Source organism: Vombatus ursinus, unplaced genomic scaffold (assembly GCF_900497805.2).
Source record: "Vombatus ursinus unplaced genomic scaffold, bare-nosed wombat genome assembly UNPS02014945.1, whole genome shotgun sequence".
NCBI lineage: Eukaryota > Metazoa > Chordata > Mammalia > Diprotodontia > Vombatidae > Vombatus > Vombatus ursinus.
In genome coordinates this window covers 30,164,117-30,175,987 of record NW_020954723.1, presented here as the reverse complement: position 1 = coordinate 30,175,987, position 11,871 = coordinate 30,164,117, and the positions used below count along the sequence as shown (strand labels likewise).

General features: G+C 40.0%; 1 protein-coding gene across 1 annotated transcript in view; it reads left to right on the top strand.

The window, feature by feature from the left end:
- Nucleotides 1–5,331: 5,331 nt before the first annotated feature.
- The window catches only part of LOC114029975 (Fanconi anemia group M protein-like), an 89,715-nt gene continuing 83,175 nt past the window's right edge, over nt 5,332–11,871 (top strand). Inside the window, exons 1-3 of the mRNA XM_027844622.1 lie at nt 5,332–6,034; nt 7,106–7,278; nt 9,803–9,880. Coding sequence (XP_027700423.1) covers nt 5,476–6,034; nt 7,106–7,278; nt 9,803–9,880 — 810 coding nt within the window. The 5' untranslated portion in view covers nt 5,332–5,475. The remainder of the gene's footprint in view (nt 6,035–7,105; nt 7,279–9,802; nt 9,881–11,871) is intronic.

The window sequence follows — 11,871 nt, the reverse complement described above, 5'->3', positions numbered from 1 at the left end:
AAAGGGGGTAATCAGAAGCAAATACTTCGGAGGAGGGACAGGGTCAAAAGAAAGAATAGAATAAATTGGTGGGTTGGGATAGGATTAAGGGAAATAGAGTTAGTTTTTCACAGCATGTCTACTATGGAAGTGTTATGCATAACTGCACATATATAACCTATATTTAGTTGCTTGCCTTATCAATGAGGGTGGGTAGGGAGGGAGGAAGGAAGAAAATTTGGAACCCAAAGTTTTAAAAACACATGTTTAAAAAAAATGTTTTCACATGCAACTGGGAAATAAGAAATACAGGAAATGGGGTACAGAAATCTATCCTGCCCTACAGGAAAATAGAAGGGGAAGGGGATAAGGGAAGGGGGGGAGAGATAGAAGGGAAGGCAGATTAGGGGAAGGGGTATTCAGAATGCATGCCAACTTGGGGTGGGGGGAGGGGCAAGATGGGGTGAAAATTTGGAACTCAAAATCTTGTGTAAGTAAATGTTGAAAACAAAAAAAAACTGTAAAAAATAAATAATAAAAAAAGATAAGGGAAAAAAAAGAAATGAGAGTGAAGTAAAAAGAAAAGTTGTGCCTAAGATTATTTTTAAAAGAAACTAACACTTTAATTTATGTTAATGGAGGTCCCAGTTATCTGGGCATTAGATCAACTGGACAACTTTCTGCCCCACACCCTCCTGTAAGACATCAACAAAATAAGAAAAAAAAAATTCAAGTTCCAAACTTCTATTGACAAAAAAAAAAAAAATCACATGATTTTCAAGCTACTGCTCAATCTTTAACACTGCAATTGATTTACCTTCATGTACTTGGGCCTCCCTGGGCTTCAGTTTCTTTTATCTGTTCAGGGTCCAACCTAGAGAAACTGCTCAACTGAGCCTACAGGGGCTGGGGAACTCTATCCTCTCCTTTACGCACCCACTCTGGTTTGTAAACCCCTTTTAATAGAAACCTACCTCTGGTGAAAAGGGGAACTTAATTTCCTCACACACATTGGCTAGATCTCTCTCCCTAGAGTCTTGGAGACATTGCTAACTGTGACTCACTAAATCCAGGAATTCCCCCAAAGAAGGAAAATAACCATGGTTGCAATATTAATCAGTTATGGGATAGGTAATTTATTACTACTCACAAAGAAAAATGATAAGCATCAAAGAATAGCTGTTCATTAATATAATACAATATTGCAATGCAATAAACATTTATTATGCTCCTATTATGTGCCAGGCATTGTCCTAAGTGCTGGACAGAAAGGCAAAAGACAGTTCTTGCCTTCCAGGAGCTTACAATATAATGGGGGAGACAACATGCACACAAATATATACAAAGCAAGCTATATACAGAATAAACAGGAAATAATTGAAAAAGAGAAAGCACTGGAATTGAGAGGTATTAGGGAAAGTTTCCCGTAAAGGTAGTATTTTAGTTGGGACTTGAAGAAAGCCAGAGAAGTCAGTTAACAGAAAGATTAGAACAGAATTCAGTAACAATTTATGCCTATGGGTTATAAGGGTTGGTAGGTTAATTTAAGCCTATTCAGAACACAAAGCAGTTTTACAATACTGCTGATAAGGAAAATCACATTTTATTCTGTCTGGGCACTGTCAAATAAAACATCCAAGGTTGGTCAATCTTTCTGTGGACTACCCTCTTCGATACACAAAGTCCTCTCGCCCCTAAAATTGTTCCTGATGCTCCTTCATTTGCAAACCGCTGGAACTTTCTATCTGGGTCACCTAAGGAAATACAAGTATCAGAACTGGTTTTTGAGCCCAGGACCTTGGACTCCAAATCCAGTGTTCTTTCCACTGTGCTATGCTGAAGTTAGAGAGGGTTGCAGACTACAATAATTGAGGTGGTAAAGAATCACTCATCCTTGAAGTTCTGAATTTGCACCATAGTCATGTTGAGTTCAGAGCTGATTCATCTGACATGAGAAAAAAATAATGTGTTATCAATCCTAATGTAATCAAAGGAAAATCTGGCATGCCATTTATTTTTTACCCTTTGTCGGTTTGACAAATATTTGTTGAGGGGCTGAGTGTAGAAGCCTGTAATCCCTGCTGTTGTGGGAGACTGGGGTTGGTGCCTCTGTTAAACTCTGGAGTGCTCATCCGTAGTCTGGCCAAAGCAGATCCCGAGTTTGCACTAAGTCTGGCATCAGTGAGTGTGTATACTTGGATGGGAAGAAGGGGTGTGTGTGGTTGTTGGTGAGGGTTAAGTGGGAGCAGTTGAGGTGGAGTAGGCTTCCTAAGGAAGGGTGACCTAGTTCAGGTTGGAAACAGGGCAGGTTAAAGTTTTGGTTCCAGTCAATATTCAGTGGTGGGGTCAGCCTGTGAATCTTTGCTGAGCTTCCAACCTGGGTAAGATAAAAAACAACAATAGCAAAATACATCAAATGCCTACTGTGTAAAAGGCAAATGTTCTAGGTAGTGGGTTTATAGAAACAAAAATATAACAATACTTTCAAAGAGTTTGTATTCTACTGGGGGGGGGGGATACTACATATGCCCAAGTAAATAAATGCAAAGTATAAGGAAATAATTTCAAAAGAGAATGCTAATAATAATAATAATGAGAATAATACCATTTCTATGGCACATTAAGGTTTGCAAAGCACTTTACATATGTTATTCCATGAGATAATATATAACATTTGGTAATAATATAATAGCAAGGGGAATCAGGAAAGATTTTTTGTTGAAGATGACATCTGAGCTGTATTTTGAAGGAAGCCAGGGATTCTATGAGGTGGTGATGAATAGGGAATGCATTTGAGGTATCGGGTACAACTTCCAGAGTTTTCCAACCTGTGGGGTGTGCCCCTGGGAGGTAAGGGTGGTCTGGACACAGTAGCTCCTACCCCTTATCCAAGCACATACCATGTCCTATACTTGCCTGCCTTGAGGGGGGCTTCTAGGACACAGAAACATGGCAGTCTGGTCAGTGGAGGTCTAGGTTGAAACCTTGAGTACTACAGTACCTACACTCTGCTTGAACTCATTTCCCGATGTTTAGCATATTCCCGACCCCCTCTTATTCTTGTCATCACAATAATACTGAACCCTTGCCAGTAGAAAAGCAAACCTTCATTCCTACCCCTCAAGTGTGACCACCTCTATTGCCATACATTTCAAATCTAGATCCCCTCAATGTCACACTCTAGACTGCCCCACTCTTTTCAATGTATCCTCTGAAGTTCCTACAAAATAACAATTCAAAAAAACCCTTCCTTTCATTAAAAATAGTATTCTGAATTTAACAAAACATTTCCATGTGCAAAGTAGAAAAGAAAAAGAGGATTATGTGTGAAATCTGAATTTTCATTATAGTTTTTTTAAAAATATAACTCCTACATGTTACTTTAAAAGCTGCCCTGCTTATGTTTCCTACTGAACTACCATATTTCACCATATAATCGTTTCACCTTGTTTTTTTCTAGTCCAAAAATTGATTTATAACCTTTTATCACCCAATCATCGCATGGTATAATTCTGTTGGTCACACCACTTAAAAGGTAAACAGAGCAGCAATGTATTCAGCAGTGGCATATGATTGCACATTTATCTGGCCCAGAATTCTCAGTGCAGGCACATTGTCAGTATATTTCCAAAAGCCTATTTGTATGGTTTGTCTTGAGGGGTTTGTTTAGAGCGTTGCAGTACTAATGGTATTACCACTGAACCCAATGAAGACCCATAGATGCAAGGGGAGCAGGTGGGCAGGTGAAGCAGCCATGAGTAAGTCTAGTAATATGGTAGGACTTGCATCTTCCCAGTTTTAACATATATTCACGAGTATTTTGTGCTTCCTAATCTTGCACCAAAGACAATTTAGCAATAAATGATTTTTAATTAATACTGATACAATTTTTAAAAAGCTTCACATAATGGTTGCACCCCACCTTTTTTTGCAAAAAAATTGGCATAAAATCTACAACAGTGATGTGGTGAAATACAGTAAAATTCTGTGCATTTCAAAAAATTTTTCAATGACCTTTTTCTTCTATTTTTTTGCCGACTGTCTCTAGCTCGTTCCCTCTTCCTATTGAGTCCCCAGCCCCCCAAAAGGACTGCTTTCACAGTCCCTGCAATGGCATTGTTGAGAAAAACAAATCCACACATTTACCATGTCCAAATATGTGTGTCCAGTTTTGTCCATCATCATGGATATCAGTCTTACATGAAATGGGTAGCATGCTTCTTCTTCTCTTTTTTTTTTTTTGGCAATTGGGGTTAAATGACTTGCCCAGGGTCACACAGCTAGTAAGTGTCAAGTGTTTGGTCTGAGACCAAATTTGAACTCAGGTCCTCCTGACTTAAGGGTCAGTGCTCTCTCCACTAGGGCACCTACCTGCCCCAGTAGCATGCTTATTCATCAGCCCTGACTTCCTTTCGGTTTATATCATCTGTTCCATAGAGGGGAAGGTACAGCCTCAGCAGGGGCAGGAGGGACTAAGAAAAACGGCATTTGAGCTTAGTCTCATATGATGCCAGAAATTCTAAGAGGCAGAGATGAGGAAGGTAAGCGTTCCAGGCATGAAGGACAACCAGCCAATACAAAAACTTGGGAGATAAAAGATGGAGTATCTTGTGTGAGAAATAAATAGGCTAACATGTCTAGATCAGAGAGGGCATGGAAAGGAGTAATGTATAAGAAGACTGGAAAAGGAGGAAGGGGCCTATGTTGTGAAGGACTATACATTACAAAGGACTTTACGTTAGATCCTGAAGGCAACAGGCAGAGGATGGAGCTTATTGAGTAGGAGAGGGATATGGTCAGGCTTACATTTCAGAAAAATCACTTTGACAGCTATGTGGAGGGTTGATTATGGTGGAGAGACTTGAAGCAGGCAGAGCAATTAGTCCAATGTTCTAGGATGGTGAGATCTGAAAAAGTTAACATACGTAAAGTGTTTTGTAAACATTAAAGTGATATATAAATGCTCCCTATTGTTATTATCCTAGAGGAAATAAAAAGCCATTTAAGATTTTCCAGTAGAGGCGGGGGTTGGGGGGTGGGTGGGGTGGGGTGTGTGTGTGTGTGTGTGTGTGTGTGTGTGAGAATTCATCCTTTTTATCAAAACTCTTCGAAGAAAACCTCCCTATTGAAAATGCACTCAGGAGGCAAGTGATCAGTATTGTTAAGTACACCGATCACAGCACTCCAGTGCGCTTCACAAGCCGAGTCATCTGCAGGCTTTGATAAGCCAACTCTGAACTGGGAACCTCTTGAGCGGAGCGCCAGGATGGGGGCGGAGCGATGGCTACGTGATGGCTGCGCGCCTGCGTCACCGTGCGCCGCTCGGAGGCGGGGTTTCGGGATGCAGACCAATCACATGGGGGCCGCGGTATTTTTGAGTGGTCGGGCAGGCCCGAGGCCGGCATTCAACCCCTTTCTCCGTGTTGAGCTTACAGTACTAATGGAACTGCGGTCAGTGGCTCCCTTGCTCCGGCCTCGGAGGCCCTTTTTGTCGACATGAGCGGCAGGCCTAGGACCCTCTTCCAGACATGGGGCTCCAGGGTCACTCGTTCTGTTCGTTCCTCCTCCGGGGGCGGCTCCGGAGCCGGGCGGCCGCAGGGCCTCGCCGGCTTCGGGGCCTGCGCCCCGGCCGCGGTGGAGCAGCCGGAGCGGATGCCGGAGCCGCCGGAGGAGGACGATGAAGTGCTGCTGGTGGCGGCCTACGAGGCCGAGCGGCGTTCGGGCGGCGGCGAGAGCCCGGCCTCTCCTGGGCCCCTGGAGGCCTGCGGCTTTTGCCCCGCGACGGGAGCCGTGTGGATCTATCCCACCAATTTCCCGGTAAGGGAGTACCAGCTGCGCATCTCGGAGGCAGCCCTGTTCTGCAACACCCTGGTCTGCCTGCCCACCGGGCTGGGGAAGACCTTCATCGCCGCCGTCGTCATGTACAACTTCTACCGCTGGTTCCCCGCTGGCAAGGTGGTCTTCATGGCCCCCACGAAACCCTTGGTCGCGCAGCAGATCGAGGCCTGCTCCCGGGTGATGGGCATCCCGCAGCGCCACATGGCCGAGATGACAGGTATTCCAGAGGGGCTGGGGGCGTCAGGGGGCTGGGAGGGCAGGTCCTCACCGAAATAGTGTCGTGTTCCTCTCAGAATACAGCTCTCCTTACCCCTACCCCTTCACTGAGGTTAGCCCTTCCCAGGGCATCCAATACACTCAGCAAGTATTTATTAAGCGCCTACTATATGCGTTCAGCCAACATTTATTAAGCGTCTAAATACCAGGCACCGTACCAAGCTCTGGGGATGCAAAGAAGGTCAAAAAAACAGCCCCTGTCTTCCAAGAGCATATGCTCTAAGTGGGGAGATAGCAAGCAGACAGCTATGTTCATATATACAGGATAAATTGAAGATAATCTCATAGAGAATGCACTAGCATGAAGGAGGAACAGGAAGGATGCATGACTTGTAATAATAGCTGACTTTATATAGTACCTTTTACGTTGTTTCACTAGCTCCTCACTGCCTCCTTGTTGTGATGTAGGTAACCAAGTAGTAGTATCTCAGTTTTACAGATTTGGAAATAGACTATGAGGTGAAGTTACTTGCTTAAGTCCACACAGTAGTGAAAGGGAAGATTCTGCCTCCAGATCCAGAAGAAAGCTATCAAATCTATAGCTAACCTGATTATAAATAGGTAGTGGTGATGGTGGTGAGTGGGAATGGTGATGCCTTATTTCTGCCTCAAAAAAACCATACCCAAACCATAGCTTTTTGATGCCTAAGATACCTAGAAGAGATCATGATTTCAGCTTAGATTTACCTTGGTCAGCTTAATATATGTATGTTGTGACTTTAGATTTCCATTCACCATGTTTATAAATGAAAATGAACTTTTAGGCTTTTTCCTTTGTCAACATTGCTTTTAGTTATTTTGACTCTTTTTTAATGTCTTATTCTTATCAGGTCTTTTATTCCTCTTATGTAACAGGTACTTTGACATTTAGGCTCTGATGTGGAGCTTTGAGATCAAGTCAAATTGAAAGCCGGTTAACAAAGAAAAAAATTCACTGTGAAAAATGGGCTAATTTTTTCCATATTTTATGAAGTGTAACAATTTAGAATCTTACTTGTTCTTATTTTTGCAGGTTCTACCCAAGCTTTCATCAGGAAGGAAATATGGCACAATAAAAGAGTTCTTTTTCTTACTCCTCAAGTTATGATAAATGACCTTTGTCGTGGAGCCTGTCCTGCTGTTAAAATTAAATGTCTAGTTATTGATGAAGCTCATAAAGCTCTTGGAAACTATGCTTATTGTCAGGTAATGATTCTGTTAGTATTTTGAGGTCATAATCATCAGATTGCGTAGTGGATAGAAATGCTCTAATATGGACACATTTTGGAGGTATGACGGCTGGGCCAGTCTTAACCATTTTCTGGCCTGCCACCATGTCTTACCCTCATCCCCACCTTTCCCCTTTTCTCTGGGACTATAATCATTACTAACTAATCTGGAAAGCATGTGTCAATTGACTGCTGTGTTGTTCTGACTCAGTCTTTGTGACATCTCAGTCCAAAATTCCTTTTTCTAGCTACTAGTCCAATGTGATGTCTCTACCATTATAGTATAAACTCTCTGAGAGCAGAGATAGTCACTATTGTCTTGGTATTCCCCTGACCACTGAGGGACTTTGGGATTTTGCTTATTGGCAGCTGCAAGCCTTGCTAATAAATGATCATGTTTAGAAACTTTGTGCCTCAGTCTCTCTTCATTACAGATTTTTATTTCGACAGCACTATACTTGGCCCATGCTAATCCATGGAGTTCCTAATAGAATTCCTAATTAGGACTAATTGGTAATTAAGAATAATTGTTGAAACCCTATATTGTCTCTTGAGTTTGGACTATAAGCTTAAAATAGCTTTTCTCATAACCCTATAACCTTCTGAGGCTACCCATTGTCTATGGCATAATCTGGCAATAATTTAGGATGAATTGGATAGATGGACAGAATGAAGAAAGGGAGATCTGTTAGCAAAATATATGTACTGTATAGAAGAGTATGTGATTGATTGTAGTGGGAATTAAGAGGAATGTTTGGATGTAAAAGCAGAATTTGTACTTTCTGAGCTATGTAACCTACTTTTAAAAATCATAAGCAACAATTTTGAAATCAATTTACTTAATTTTGAGTAAAAATTGATTGTTAAAAGTTGACATTTTTCAGTTGCATTTAAAGTAATCATTTTATGATGTGGGTTCTGAGCTCCGTACTTTCTGGTATAGCTCTTCAAAAACCACTAACTCAACATGCCAAAGTATTGATGAGATTAAAAAGCAGAAAGAGTTTTAAAGGACTTGGAAAAGTCATTGGAAAAGAAAATGAATGGAATGACAAAGAGAGTTTACCTTGCTTTTTAAATTCACAGTTCCTATACATTTTAGCTCCTTGTTTGAGGCCCACAATATCTGAAGGTTTGTCTTAAGGGCTCTGAAGTTTGATAGGTGTGTGTTCATTTCTGCTTTATGCTTATAAATACTTTCTTTTCAAAGAATTTTAAGTTGTGAAAGAGTATGTTCTGTGTAACTGCTGAGATAAATCAGACCATTTATTTGGAAATATATATTTATCAAGAAATAATTGTATTAAATATTCAGAATTGGGCATTTGTCCTTAAAAACTGAGCTCATGGGGCAGCTAGGTGGTGTAGTGGATAGAGCAGCAGCCTTGGAATCAGGAGACCTGATTCAGATCTGGCCTCAGACACTTAACACTAGCTGTGTGACTCTGGGCAAGTCACTTAACCCCAGTTGCCTAACCAAAAAAACCAAAACCCTCTCAAAAAACTGAGCTCAGTTTGTTCTTCAGACATCATCTTGAGAGAATGTATATTTATTTGATAAGCTGGCATTTTCATATTTTACTTCTCACTTAAATACTTATAAGGGCCTGTGATTTCATCATCACCCTTTCTGACAGGTAACAACCTTTCTCACTTAGTATATAGTATTTGAGAGTTATGGTTGAAAAATTCATTACTGTTTGCCAACCTGATAATGAACCTCTAAATTTAGTTAAGTTGGTCCTCAGATGCTGGGCCCATCCATACCTAATCCTTCTAGTTTGGTAGGATATATCAGAGTTTGTGTTCTGCAGGTATAATAACCTTCAAGAACCTAGAGTCACTACACTACCTTCCACACCCTAAATGAAACATTGAGAACAGAACTTTAATATACTTTATATTTAAATTCTTTGATTATATTCTGGAATTGATAGTGTTTTGACTTCTGTGCCAGTAGACCTAAATACAGGATGTTAATATTTGTTATTTTTCAAAAATTAGTACTTGTAAATGAAAGGCAAGACTGACATTAATGCTCACTTTTTTTCTTTAAAAGCTCAAGTAATTCAGTGTAATTTTCTCATGTATCTGTTTAGTGTCCCAAAAGAAATGTGATATTTGGAAAATTAGTGGTGGTACTTGTGCCAGATATCTAGAAAAACATGAATGGGACAATGAGTGCCAAGTACAGGGTTTGAATATTAGGCATGGGTTTGATTATTAATATAAGACATTAGCCTACTATCTGTCATCATTACATTTAAGTAAAAAACTACATATACTTAAGATGCTATTTGCAAAGGTTTTTTGGGGGGTGGTGGTGAGGAAATTGGGGTTAAGTGATTTGTCACACAGCTAGTAAATGTTAAGTGTCTGATCTGTGACTGGATTTGAACTCAGATCCTCCTGACTCCAGGGCCGGTGCTGTATCCACTGTGGGTTTTTTTTTTTTAAATAAATGTTTGTTTAATTACATATACTCAAAATATTTTTTCCAGGTGGTAAGGGAACTAGTTAAGTATACGAAGCACTTTAGAATATTGGCTCTCAGTGCCACACCTGGCAGTGACACAAAGGTAAGTTTGATGATTTTTCCATTTAATAAAAACATAAATACATAAGAACTGCCATCCATGATTCATCCAGCCCATAATAGTGGCATCAGGGAACATATGAATAGCCATGATCATCTTATATTGAAAGTGTACAAAGATTATGGAAATATCCCCATACATTACTAATTTCCCTAAATAATTTGTTGCCACAACTATGAATTAATCTATCGTGTACCTTAGCCAATTTATTTTTTGCCTGTGCCACCACTGTTTTAAAATGTTAATATTTAAACTATTTTATTGACGACGTAGCTCCTGCCTTGAAGGTTCTACCTTTGCTTTTAAAAATAACTCAGATACAACCTACTCCATGAAGCTTTCCCCAATCTCTTTGAGCTGGTATCTTTTTACCCAGGACAATAGTTTTTTAATTCTCTCCTTTTGGGGGCTTTGTCTCTTCATAAAGGTTATGCATTTATATACCAGGAAGGGATATTATTCAACTGTTTAAAATTAGAGACAACCAAGTTTCAAATAGTTATATTAATATTTACTTATTAATAATTTCAAATGATTATAACTGCTCCTGAGTTATGGGAGAACTACTTCACTTTTTTAAAGGCTGTAGGATTAGGCAACTGGCATTCTGAAATAGTGATATTAGAAATATAACCAATATTGTGTTATGTTAACTCAGTGACAGAATAAGAGATTTCACATTTCACTTTTAAACACAGCAAGTGGTGTATTATCACAACTCAGTATTACAGCTGACTTTCAAGTAAGCCTGTGCTGACTGATATTGACAATGTCAGATTTGTACCTGTACCTGTAGTACATACTATATTAAATGATTTATATGCTATATTCCCTGTTAGTTGGAGATATGGGAACTGTACCCAAAAAATATCTGATAATTTTTGTCATTGCTTTGCATTTTTCCCCATCCTCTATCCCCCCCAAAACAAACAAACAGAGTAGGGGGAGGAGGAAGAATATTTTTTGAAAACTTCTTCCTCCACTATAATATACTATTTCTGGTATACTTATTTTTAAATCATATTTCTATTGATATATTTTGGTTTTAAATCACTTTTATTTTCTACTGTATCCAGGGAGGCAGCATACTATAGTTGAAAGAACTCTGACTCTGTAGTCAAAAGAGCTGGGTTTGAATCCCATTTCTGGTGCTTTACTGAATCTGTGACCTTGAAAGTCACTTAACCTATTTGGGCGTGTTTCCTTATCAGTAAAATGAAGGGATTAGTCTAGAGGGCTCTTGAGATCCCTTCCTGATCAGACCTAAATCTGTGATTCTGTGATCCTTCCCTCTTCCCCTTATCTAGCCATTCCTTGTAACAGATGTAAAAAGACAGATGAATAAAAGAGTAGTTTATCAAAATCAATCAACTCATCAATCTGGTACACTTTTATAGATTTGATAACTGATCCTTAGGGTGGGTTAGGTCATCAGCATTCTAAAAGTGAGAAATGTCAATGTTTTGAAAAACCACTTTTGGTTTCTGATGGTGGTATCAATCTTTTAAGAGCATTTTAAATCTGGCTATAATTTAAATTTGCTACTTTTTGACTTTTTGTTGTTGCTCTGAAGCCAACTTAACCTGTCTTCTTGAGTTGCCATATTTTCCAGAGACATTGGACAGGGGTGTGTGGAAGGCCAAGGTCAAGGATGACCTCCCCCGTCCCACCCAGCTGACATAATTTGTTATTTGCACCTGTAGCTGAACTCTTACAGTGTGACCTTGAGGGTTTAACCAGCTATAAGAAAGGTACCAGTCAGTCTGCACCCGACTGGTAAACTGTGCAGCTGGGACCCTTGTAGATAAGCAGATCATCATGTCTTCATAGTTTAGCAGTTCCCAAGGGAAAAGGTTGCTGCTTTTGCCATCTTACTTACTCATGTTCCTTTTTCCTTTTTTCCACCTTTCTTCTCCCCTCCAACAGGGTAATTAATCTTTTCCCTACTCCTACTCTGCTCCCTTCCTCATCTC